Here is a 13,020-nt window from a genome sequence, read left to right on the forward strand (position 1 = left end):
AGATCATTAAATATAAATAATAAAAAGCTAAATATTGAATAGAGTAATGGCCTTCCAGTCACGAGCACTGAAAATTGAGCCAATCTTGGATCCAATGTACCACTCCACCTCAATCCCATGAGCTCTTACTTTTCTGAACAACATGCCATCCAAAAGCCTTGCTGAAATCCATGTAGATTATATCAAATGAACTGCCTTCATCCTCCTTATTACCTCCTTGAATAACGAGGTTGGAAATTAATCTTTGTTTTTCAGCAAGTACACTTGTATTTTTTTCCTCCTAACATTTTATTTCCCTGGGTAAAACCTCCCTAAATGGCGTCATCAGGGTTGCAACATACACAATTGATGCATTGTAAGACTACAGTATGTGTTGATCCGATGGTACAATGAATGTATCAAACATTTAGTGGCAGGACCTTTGACTGTGGTTACAAGAAGGAGTCTCAAACCAGCTGCTATTTCAGTTTATCTGTCTCTGGATGAGATTTAACATCTCAAGCACATTTCAATTTGAACAATCAAGAGGCATTCATTATAAAAGTGGCTTAAACTTTACGAACAACAAACAAGAAGTATCTCCTCCAACTAAGCGTGATGTGTAATTGTGCTCTGTGGGAAAATGGCTCAGACCAGTTCCCTCATCAGCGCTGGAAGAGATTCCAGAAAGATGATCACACATTGAATATCAGTTACTATTTGGCATTTAAAATGAGGAGAGAAATATATAAGTGAGAGTTTCAATTTGGGAGGATAGGATTTTGGCAGGATAATGCACTATCCTGCAACTATTTTTGGTATTAAAAGTTGAAATAAATAGAAGGTAAGGTTAAAGAAAACTTTGATTTGTATGTTTTGCAAATGAGTTAGTGAGCGGGAAAAGAGATGGTTGTCTTTTTCTCTCCGGAACTCATTGCAAGCAGTTGGTGAAAAAAAATAACAGCACCATCATCTGGTGATCAAAACGGTAGTGTAGTGCAGCAGTTAGTACAGCTGCCTCTCGGCTTCATTGGGTCAGGTTCGATCCTAACGTTGGGTGCAACCTGTGTGGAATAAGAACATGAGTATAACACAGTGCTGAAGTCCATGTTCCACTGAGATGCTGCCTGACTTGCAGGCTTCCCCATCACTTTGTGCCTTTCTTGGTAAACCAGTATCTGAAGTTCCTTATGTCTGCTGAAGTAGATGGAGTCTCAACTGCAGATCAAGCAACATTTGTGGAGGGAAATGATAGGTGAAGTTGTGGATCAGATCCCTTCATCAGACTCTGGAGCAAGAACTTACTTTCTATGGTTTCCTCACATATCTAAATATGTGCTGGTAGGTTAATTGGCTGCTGAAAATGAACCACCTGGTATTGGTAAAATGTAAAAGGATTAAAGTTGAGTTGATAGGGTATTTAGTTTAGTTTTTAGAGATAGAGTGGAAATAGGCCCTTCGGCCCACCGAGTCCATGCCATCCAGCAATCAAACGTATACTAGCTCCACCCAACACACCAGGGACAATTTTTTAATGGAAGCCAATTAACCTACAAACCTGCACATCTTTAGAATGTGGGAGGAAACCGGAGCACCCAGAGAAAACCCACAAGGTCACAGGGAGAACGTGCAAACTCCTTACAGATTGCACCTATAGTCAGGATCGAACCGGGTGTCTGGTGCTGTAAAGCAGCAACTCTACCACTGTGCCAACAATAAATTGTAGGCATACGGGGAATAAGGGTTGGTTAGTTTATTCTGTTGAGAGAGGGGGAGAGAGAGAGGGAGAGGGGGAGAGAGAGAGGGGGAGAGAGAGAGGGGGAGAGAGAGGGGGAGAGAGAGAGGGGGAGAGAGAGAGGGGGAGAGAGAGAGAGGGGGAGAGAGAGAGGGGGAGAGAGAGAGGGGGAGAGAGAGAGAGGGGGAGAGAGAGAGAGGGGAGAGAGAGAGGGGGAGAGAGAGAGGGGAGAGAGAGAGGGAGAGAGAGAGAGAGGGGGAGAGAGAGAGAGGGGGAGAGAGAGAGGGAGAGAGAGAGGGGGAGAGAGAGAGGGGGAGAGAGAGGGGGAGAGAGAGAGTGGGAGAGAGAGAGGAGGAGAGAGAGAGAGAGAGAGAGAGAGAGAGAGAGAGAGAGAGAGAGAGAGAGAGAGAGAGAGAGAGAGAGAGAGAGAGAGAGAGAGAGAGAGAGAGAGAGACAGACGCGCACACAAGGACTGCGCTATCGTGGTTCGTATTTGAATTGATATGTTATTCCTATTTTCCACCTCTACCACTGTGCCAACAATAAATTGTAGGCATACGGGGAATAAGGGTTGGTTAGTTTATTCTGTTGAGAGAGGGGGAGAGAGAGGGGGGGAGGGGGGAGAGAGAGGGGAGAGAGAGGGGGGGAGAGAGAGAGGGGGAGAGAGAGAGGGGGAGAGAGAGAGAGGGGGAGAGAGAGGGGGAGAGAGAGGGGGAGAGAGAGAGGGGGAGAGAGAGAGAGAGAGAGACAGACAGACAGACAGACGCACGCAAGGACTGCGCTATCGTGGTTCGTATTTGAATTGATATGTTATTCCTATTTTCCACCTCTACAGTTGTGGGCGTGGATGGAGGAACTTCAGAAGGAGCTACTGGAAGATGTTTGTGCTGATTCAGTGGATGCAGTACAGGAACTTATAAAACAATTCCAGCAGCAACAAACAGCGACACTTGAAGCAACCCTGAATGTCATAAAGGAGGGGGAGGACCTAATTCAACAACTCAGGTGAGTGATGCAGAGTACAAGTTTGAAAAAATCAAATGAGACATCTCCCTTATTTTGGTCTGTATTTCAGGTGCTCAGTAATGGTTCAAACCATCGCCATGTAAAAAGCACTGTTGCTTCACTATCTACTTGAGTATCAATACCCCAATTTGAAATGTTATTGTATGTATTAGAAATATTTGTTTTAGAATACTTCTGTTTATAAATTATGCCCATAACAAGCTAATGACAATCCTAAAGTTGTGTAGAGCTAAACTTTTTAATAGCTGTCAAAAGGAAATCAAAGTATGGACAGTACAGTGGCACAGCTGGTAGAGCTTCTGCCGACCAGCTCCAGACACCCAGAATCGATTCCGACCTCGGGTGCTGTCTGTGTGGAGTGTGCACTTTCTCTCTGTGACGACATAAGTTTCCTCCAGGTGTTACGGTTTCCTCACATATCCTAAAGGCATGCGAGTTTGTAAGTTATTTGGCCTCTTGAAATTGTCCCCAGTGTGGAGGGAGTGTATAGAACTAGCGTGTGAATGGGCGACCGATGGTCAGCATGCATGGTCTTGTTGGGCCGAAGGGCCTGTTTCCATGCTTTATCTGTAAACTAAATACAGGCAGCACGGTGGCGCAGCGGTAGAGTTGTTGCCTTACAGCGAATGCAGCGCCGGAGACTCAGGTTCAATCCTGACTACGGGTGCTGTCTGTATGGAGTTTGTACGTTCTCCCCATGACCTGCGTGGGTTTTCTCCGAGATCTTCGGTTTCCTCCCACACTCCAAAGACGTACAGGTTTGTAGGTTAATTGGCTGGGCAGATGTAAAAATTGTCCCTAGTGGGTGTAGGATAGTGTTAGTGTGCGGGGATCGCTGGGCGGCGTGGACCCGGTGGGCCGAAGGGCCTGTTTCTGTGCTGTATCCCTAAATCTAAATCTAAATCTAAACCAAAGGAAATCAAATGTCAGATCATAGATCCACCATTACACTGAGCACCGGCTCACCACAGGGCTGTGTGTTGAGCCCCATCCTTTACTCCCTCTACACTCACGACTGCGCCCCCACCCATCCCACCAACACCATCATCAAGTTCGCGGATGACACGACTGTGGTTGGACTCATCTCAGGAGGAGATGAGACAGCCTATAGGGATGAAATCCAAAGGCTGGCAGCATGATGTTCAGTGAACAATCTGGTCCTGAACTCCTCCAAAACAAAGGAACTTATAATTGACTTTAGAAAAACCAGTGTAGAATACGACCCACTCTACATCAATGGGGTCTGTGTGGAAAGGGTACCCGCTTTCAGGTTCCTGGGTACGCACATCGCAGAGGATCTTACCTGGTCTACCAACACCATCACCACAGTAAAGAAGGCACAGCAGAGACTCCACTTCCTGAGGATCCTCAGGAAAACCAACCTGCAGGAGAAGCTCATGTTGTCCTTCTATCGCTGCTCCATCGAGAGTGTGCTGGCATACTGTATAACCACATGGTATGCCAGCTGCTCAGAAAAGGACAGGAAGGCCCTTCAGAGGGTCATCACGACGGCCCAGAAGATCATCGGCTGCTCACTGCCCTCCCTGGAGCACCTGTTCAGCCTACGCTGCCTCAGTAGAGCAGGCAAAATAATAAAAGATCCATCCCACCCCGGCCACCGTCTGTTTGTTCATCTGCCCTCTGGTCGACGTTTCAGGTCGATCAAATCCCGAACAAACAGACTTAAGAACAGTTTTTACCCCAGGGCCATACGAGAACTGAACACTACCTTTGCACTAGGCAACACCGTTAAAAAATCTTGTACTTAACATAATTGTATTTATGTATTTATTTGTTTTTGCATTTATTGCATATATGTTTGTACGCACCGTCAGGATTGGCTATTTTTTAATTTCGTTGTACTCGTTGCAATGACAATAAATGAATATTATTATTATTATTATATAGAAAAGAGTATATTCCTTATTGTTTACTTTTAAATAAAGCACAGCATTTTTTTTTGTTTCACGCTGAATGAACACTGAATGCACTCCATCGATCCTTTTATGTTGTGTGTTTGCACAGTTGAGTACAGTTGAAAGCTTGCAGCCACGGCTTTCTGCTCTTTGAATTGTCTTAATGTTAAACACTTGGTTTGTTGCAGGGATTCTGCAATCTCCAACAATAAAACACCACATAATAGCTCCATCAGCCACATTGAGAGTGTTCTCCAGCAGCTTGATGAAGCCCAGGGACAGATGGAAGAGCTTTTTCACGAGCGAAAGATCAAGTTAGATATTTTTTTACAACTTCGGATTTTTGAACAATATACAATTGAGGTAAGTTCTTGTAGCAATATTGATCTTTAGCAGTGGTTCTGCAGGGAGAAATGCCTGTGTCTTGTAAAGTGACAAACGCAGAGATCCCTGTAACTTTAGAAAATAAATGGTGAAGGGCTTCTGAATTTAGGACTAAGATGGGATGAAATATCAGTCTGAAGAAGAGTCCTGACGGGAAACGTTGTCTGTCCACGTCCTCCAGAGATGCTGCCCAACCTGCTGAGTTATTCCAGTACTTTGTGTTTTACTCAAGATTCCAGCATCTGCACTTCCTCTAGTCTCCATGAAATATCTTTACTTTTTACGAGCACAAAAACTTTTGTTGATTCCCTATATCTGCATATCACTATTTAATGTAGTCATACTGCTTCATAGTTTGACAGTGGGACAAAACATATTGCCTTTGAAATAGACTCATTTGTAGAAATAGATTAGAGTTTTAACCCCTCCAGGGAGATAGATCATGATCTCAGATTACAGTTTACAGAAACAAGGAACTGCAATGCTGCTTTACACCATGAACACCAAAGAACACAAAGTGCTGGAGTAACTCAGTGGGTCAGACAGCACCTCTGGAGAACACGGATAGATGACGTTTAGGGTTGGGACCCATCTTCAGACTGATTTTAAGTGGGGAAGAAAGCTGGGTGAGAGGAGAGGTAGAAGAAAGCGTGGCAGGTATTGGGTAGACACAGGCAAGAGGGGTCTTTGATAGATGGTTGGAATGGAGATTAAAGCAGAAGGTGAGAAACAGATGGATTGAAGAGATGCAAATTGTGAAGCCAGATGAAGGAATGTAGGATGAGGGGAAGGGGAGAAATAGGTACGTCTAGATGGGGCACAGGGGATGGAGGGGTGGGGGAAAAGGGGAGGGGGAGAAAAGTTTGTTAGAGGTCACCTAAAATTGGAAAATTCAATGATCATACCATTGGGTGCTAAGCTACCTCAGCGGAATATGAGGCGTTCTTGTTCCATAAACTTGTATAAAGCCCGTTCTGAAAGGAGACTTTCAAATTACACATATTTATACCAGCACATTAAAAAAAAATCATTGTTAATGGATAGGAACAACCTCTAATAAAACAAAACATGTGAGAAACACTCAGCAGATCAGGCAGCATTAGTGGCAGGAGAAACATTAATGTTCCCGGTTGTGGACCCTTCATTCATTGGAGATATAACCTCCAGGCATTGCTAAAACTGAGCTGCCAACCAGGTGAAGCTAAACCATGAAAGCACAAAGAGTTACACAATCCTACACTCAATCAATTAAACACTGCATTTACGCCATATTCAAAAGTATTTATTGGACATAATAATTAAACAGTTGATGGGAAGGATGATTCAAACACTTGCAATTCTCACAACAATAGAACCCAGGATATTACAGGGCTCAAGTATTGACAACTATCTTTTGTCAGTAGTGAGGTGGCCACAGCGATGTGGCAGATCGAGTAAGACACCTAATTTGCTACTTTATGTGAGAGGCATAGCAGGGACGAGCTGGAGAATCACAGGCCTGCGAGTCTATCCTCCATGGTAGGGATCCTATTGGAAAAAAATCTGAGGCAGAGAATGAATCTGCACTTGGAAAAGTAGGGATTAATCAAAGATGGTCAGCATGGGCCTTTTTGGAAGATGTCCTGTATGACTAACATTTACATTTTCCAATGGAAATAACAAAAAGCTTGATTGATGTAGGTTATCAAGGTCCCACATGGGAAACTAGTCCAGAAGGGAAGAGCCTATGGCAATGATGGAAAAATGGCAGATTAAAATTGACTTGAGAATTGGAGGCAGAAGTTGATGGGTGAGGTTTATTTTTGTAATGGGAAGTTTGTGCCTAATACCACAAAGATCACAAAGATCAGTGCACTGGTACTCTTACCGTTTGTTATTTACATCAACAATTTGGATATGTATGTAGGAAGTATGATTATTAAGCTTGTAGATAACATAAAAATTGCAGTGTTATTAATAGTGAAGAAGATAGTCTTGGCAGTAAGATGCCATTAATCAGTCTATAGAGCTACACGGATGGAATTGAATCCTGATAAGTGCGAGGATGTACTTTTGGAGGACGAGTAAGGGTAGGACATTCACAATGCAAGGCCTTTGGGAATATTGAGAGGCAGAAATACATTGGTGTATAAATTCAAGGATCATTGAAAGTTACAGCACAGACAGATAAAGTGGGAAAGAAGGCCCAGGGGATATTTGCCTTCATTAGCAAGGATGTTGAATGTGATAACAAAAATGTTAGAGGACAACTTTATCAAACAGTGGTTATACCAATGTCAGAGTACTGTGTGCAGTTCTGGTTTCCACATTACAGGAAGGACATAATTACACTGGAGAGACTGCACTGGAGATTTGCTAGGATATTGCCTGGGTTGGACAATTCCTCATTGGAGACCTTCAAACTATCTTTAATCAATCTTTACTGCACTTTATCTTGCACTAAACTGTATTCCCTTTATCCTGTATCTGTCTTCTGTGGACTGCTTAATTGTAATCATGTATAGACTTTTCAATGACTGGACGCAACAAAAACTTTTTACTGCACCTTTGCACACATGACAATAATGAACTAAACTAAACTAAAACTAAACTGGATAGTTTGAGTTTGTTTACTTTGCTGACAAGGAGACTGAGGGGAGACCTGATAAAATTACAAAGAGCGTAATAGTCGGAAACACTTCCCCATAGCAAAGGTTTCAAAAACGAGAGGGCAAAGGTTGAGAGTAAAAGGTTTTGAGTGGATCTGAGGAAGAATGGCTCCACTCATTATAAATTCTGTTTCCTTATCACTCTGAAAGCTTTTTACAAGTGGTATGCAATACAAAAGAATATTGAGGAGACCAGATCAATATATTTCTGTGAAAGGTTTATTTGCTAGAAAAACCAAACAGCAGTATCACAACATCGGTGTTTGAGTATTGTCTGCTGCCTCTTTCAATTTTGAATCTAATTTTCTTGTAAACAATTTCCTCCTACACCATAAATGCACATGTTCATAAGCAACTGCTCAACCTTACCAATCAAAGGCTCCATTCAATTAGATTGCTTAAATAAGGAACTATTTATTTTTGCTTGTAGCAGAGAAATTGGGTCTTTCATGCCACTCTTTAGTATAATGTGAATTATGACTGTAACTGTACATTTGTCTATATTTATGGTACGTCAACAGGTGACGGGAGAGTTAGACGCCTGGAATGAAGATCTTCTCCGGCAAATGAATGACTTTAATACAGAAGATCTAACTTTAGCCGAACAGCGGCTGCAGCGACACACGGAACGGAAGCTGGCCATGAACAACATGACATTTGATGTCATTCAGCAGGGCCAGGATTTACATCAGTACATCATGGAAGTGCAAGCATCAGGTACTGCAGCACAAGCTTCCTTGCATGACCTTTTCTTGTACTCTGGGTTTCACAAAGTGAGTGAAGATGATTCATTCCAAACATCCTGGGGGCATGGTCTCATTCAACAGTCAAATGCTGCAAAGAAACAGAGACCTGCAGTGAGTCAGTTAATCACTCTGTTCACGCAATTTTTTTTCTAGCTCAGCGGGTGAGGAGAGACAGCGAATGGAACTTTGCATAGATTTGTCCATCTGAAAGCAACTTGATTTGCAGAGTACTCTGAGAGCTTTACATGACATACTTAGCAACATGCATATTGGGTCCAGAATTTAAGTCTATTCTTTTCTCACATCTCAATGGGCTGAAGGGCCTGTTCCTGTGTTGTTGATTCCATAACACCACCGTTTATGGATTTCCTCTGTGTACAGTGCATTCAGAAAGTATTCAGACCCCTTCACTTTTTCCACATTTTTCTACGTTACAGCCTTATTTTAGAATGGATTAAATTCTTTTTTTTAATCATCAATCTACACACAATACCCAATAATAAAAAAGCGAAAACAGGTGTTTAGAAATGTTTGCAAAGTAATTAAAAGTAATGTCCTTGAGTGGCCCAGCCGGAGCCCGGACTTGAACCCGATCGAACATATCTGGACCTGAAAATAGCTGTGCATCGACGCTCCCCATCTAACCTGACAGAACTTGAGAGGATCTGCAGAGAAGAATAGGAGGAATTAGCCAAATACAGGTGTGCCAAGCTTGTAGCTTCATACCCAATAAGACTTGAGGCTCTAATCACTGCCAAAGGTGCCTCAACAAAGTACTGAGTAAAGGGTCTGAATACTTATGTAAATGTGATATTTCAGTTATTTATTTTTAATTACTTTGCAAAAATTTCTAAACACCAGTTTTCGCTTTTTTATTATGGGGTATTGTGTGTAGATTGATGATAAAATAAATGAATTGAATCCATTTTAAAATAAGGCTGTAACGTAGCAAAATGTGGAAAACGTGAAGGGGTCTGAATACTTTCTGAGTGCACGGTATACAACCTAATTTTACCCATGCATTTAAATTACTTTTGATTCAATTATTTACATTTGGATCTATGGTACTATGCAACACGACCTGTAGTATACAGGGCCACGTGATTCATTACCGTTTGATGTACCGAGTCCTCTCTACATCTTTCCATGAAGTCTACTTCACTGAGTAGTTTCTTCATCATTATTTCCAGCTGCATTGTGTTCTGGAACCAGGCACACATCTTTAACATGTTCTACATGCAGCCAAATTCTCTATCAGTATTGTTTGATGTGCGTAGTTGCTCGTCTTTGTGTTGTTTAATTACAAACTCCACCCACACCAGTCTTTCCTCACCCTAATTGTCAAGTGGGCACCATAGCTTTGTGATTAAATTATCAGGCGATATCAGAGCATTGGTGCACAGATGTGAATTTGAATCCCACCATAGCAACGGCAACATTTGATCTCAAGCAATTGAGTAAACCTGGAATTATCCCTGCAACAGTAAACATGAAGCTATTGGATTGCCATAGAAGCCCATTATGTTAACAAGTGAATTTCAGGGAAAGGAATCTGCTGTCCTTAATGGTCTGGCTTAGTAGTGACAGATGTGGTTGATTCTTAACTGCCTTCTCAGTTTAGGAGCAAGTAGAGATGGACAATAAATGTTGCCAACAATAACTACACCATCATGAACAAATATATTTAAACGGCTATTCCCATCCAAAGAACAATTCAGGGTGCCGATGTCTCATCCAGTATTATCCCCTTTCTCTCTAACTTGATTAGTACAGGTGTCAGAGGTTATGTGAAGAAGACAGGAGAATGGGGTTAGGAGGGATAGATCAGCCATGATTGAATGGTGGAGTAGACTTGATGGGCTGAATGGCCTAATTCTGCTCCTATTCATGATAACCTTCTTGAATGTGATGCTACCACATAACTTTGCATCTCTCTTCTTTTAAGTGTCTCAGACAATAAATAAATGGGGCGGCACGGGGGCGCAGCAGTAGAGTTGTGGCCTTACAGCGCCATAGATATTTACAGAAACCAATTAACCTCCAGACCTGCACGTTTTTGAGATGTGGGAGATAACATGAGCTCCCAAAGGAAACCCACTCACAGAGGAAATGCGCGAACTTCACACAGACAACACCCAAGATCAGGATCGAACTCGGATCTCTGGTGCTGTGAGGAAGCAGCTTCACCAGCTGCACCACTGTGGAGCCCACAGAATAACTTAGCGGGTCAGGCAGCATCCCTGGAGAACACGGATAGGTGACGTTTCAGATCAGGACCACTTGAATACAGTTAGTGGACCTTCCACCTGGTAGGTCTCGGAGGAACAAAGGTTTGTTACATTAACGGATGCATCCTGTTAATTTTATGGAAATAAGGAGAATGTTGGTGCTGGGAGGCATTAGAAGAAGCACGTTGCATTAATTAACCATGAAATGTGTTTCTTTTAATCAGGAATTGAACTAACGTGTGACAAGGACATGGACCTAGGAACACAAGTACAGGAGCTGCTGGAGTTCCTGCATGAGAAGCAGCAGGAGCTGGAACTGAACGCTGACCAGACCCAGAAGCGGCTGGAGCAGTGCTTACAGCTCCGTCACCTGCAAGCAGAGGTCAAACAGGTACGGGCACAATAACCTCTGAGACAGAAGCTACGATTGTGCTGATTCTCTTTCTTAATGCTAGGTTGAGGTGATAGACATTGGACAGCATAGTGGCACAGATGGTAGAGCTGTTGCCTCACAACTCTAGTGAACCAGATTCAATCCTGACCACCGGTGCAGGTTGTGTGGAGTTTGCATTTTTGCCCTTTGGCCGTGTGTGTGTTTCCCCTGGATGCAGTGGTTTATTCCCACATCTCCAGCTGTGGTGGGTGAATTGGCCAGTGTACTAGCCTAGTGTACAGGCGAGTAGCTGAGGAGTTGATTGGACTCTGGGGAAAATAGGTTTCAGGGTAAATTATTGTGGAATTGGATTGTTCTGTGAGCCAGTATGTGCTTGATGATCTAAAATTACCTCCTTCTATGTCAGATTAGTTTAGTTTAGTCTTGTCACGTGCACTGAGGCACAGTGGAAAGTGTTGGTGCTGCGGGCTATCCAGTCAGCAAAAAGACTATACATGGCTACAATCAACCTGTCCACAATGGACAAATACAAGATAAAGGGAATAACATTTAGTGTGAGATAAAATCCAATAGAGTCTGATTAGTAATAATTTGAAGGTCTCAAAATACTTGCAAGTAAACCACCAGATCGACTTTTCACTTTTGGTTGCAAACTGGATTATGTTAATTAGTTCTAGGAGCAGAATTGGACATTTGGCCCATCAAGGCTAATCTGCTATTTAATCAAGGCTGATCTCTGTTCCCCCCTCAACCCCATTCCGATGCCTTCTTCCCATAACCCCTGACAGCCTTACGAATCAAGAATCTGTAAATCTCTACCTTAAAAATGCCCAATGACTTGGCCTCCACAGCCGGCTGTGGCGATGAATTCCATAGATTTATCACCCTCTGACTAAAGGAATTCCTCCGCATCTTTCTAAAGGTACGTCATTTTATTCTGAGGCTATCCTAGACTTTCCCACTGGTCCTAGACTCTCCCACTTGGGAAAACATCCTCTCCACATTCACTCTATCCAGGCCTGGGTGGTTAATATCTCATCCTGCAAGTGATGCAATATTATTTTTTTAAGAATTATTATTGTGATGAAGATGTTTAAGACATTATACACGAATGTTGTGCTAATTTCATACGATTAGCCCATGTTAACATCATTGGCCTAAAGGAAGAAAAAGCAGGAGATGCCGAAGAAAGGAACTGCTGATGCTGGTTTACACAAAAGTACACAAAACGCTGGAGTAACTCAGCAGGTCAGGCAGCATCTCTGAAGGACATGGATACGTGACGTTTTGGATCGGGACCCTTCTTCATACTGTTTGAGGATCCATGTTCTCCATAGATGTTGTCTGAACTGCTGAGTTACTCCAGCACTTTGTGTCCTTTTTGGAAGAAACAGCTGTTGCATTTACATCACCGGGTATCACATCTTGAGGATATCTCAAATCGATCCACAATCAGTGAATCATGTTTTGAAGTAATGAAATGCAGCAATCAGCTTCATAGACAACTATGTTCCACTAATGATCAATTAGATGAATGAACACATTTGTGATGTTGAGGGAGGGAAGGTTCTCGGTGAAGTGAAGGACGCAAGAGGTCAACTTCTTTGGATATCGCAATAGGATCTCATTCATCCTTCTGAAAAGACAGAGCGTTGCATTAACATTTGTTTAAAACAATACAACCCAAATGGCAATGCATCTGATATTGCACTAAAAGCTTGGATGCTGCTTATATGGAAGTTTCAATAGCATGATCGGCTCAAACAAGTCCCACCAACTTTTGTGCACTTTTGTCCAGGTGTGCAAGAAAAATGTTCAGCAAAATTCATGTTGATAGCAGATTGCACACGAAACATTAATTAGTCTGCTCTCCTTAAAATGTGCTATATCTTAATTTGCATTGATCGCAACAAGTTGAGTGATATAAGGCTTTATTCAGAAAATTAAAGCTTTCTAACACACCG

General features: G+C 42.5%; 1 protein-coding gene across 1 annotated transcript in view; it reads left to right on the plus strand.

Moving 5' to 3' along the window:
* LOC144595940 (kalirin) overlaps positions 1–13,020 on the plus strand; it is a 351,636-nt gene that overhangs the window by 295,963 nt on the left and 42,653 nt on the right. Inside the window, exons 12-15 of the mRNA XM_078403892.1 lie at positions 2,550–2,719; positions 4,845–5,019; positions 8,210–8,405; positions 10,887–11,053. Of these exons, the coding sequence (XP_078260018.1) occupies positions 2,550–2,719; positions 4,845–5,019; positions 8,210–8,405; positions 10,887–11,053 (708 nt within the window). The remainder of the gene's footprint in view (positions 1–2,549; positions 2,720–4,844; positions 5,020–8,209; positions 8,406–10,886; positions 11,054–13,020) is intronic.

The sequence above is a fragment of the Rhinoraja longicauda genome, chromosome 8 (assembly GCF_053455715.1).
Source record: "Rhinoraja longicauda isolate Sanriku21f chromosome 8, sRhiLon1.1, whole genome shotgun sequence".
Classification (NCBI taxonomy): domain Eukaryota; kingdom Metazoa; phylum Chordata; class Chondrichthyes; order Rajiformes; family Arhynchobatidae; genus Rhinoraja; species Rhinoraja longicauda.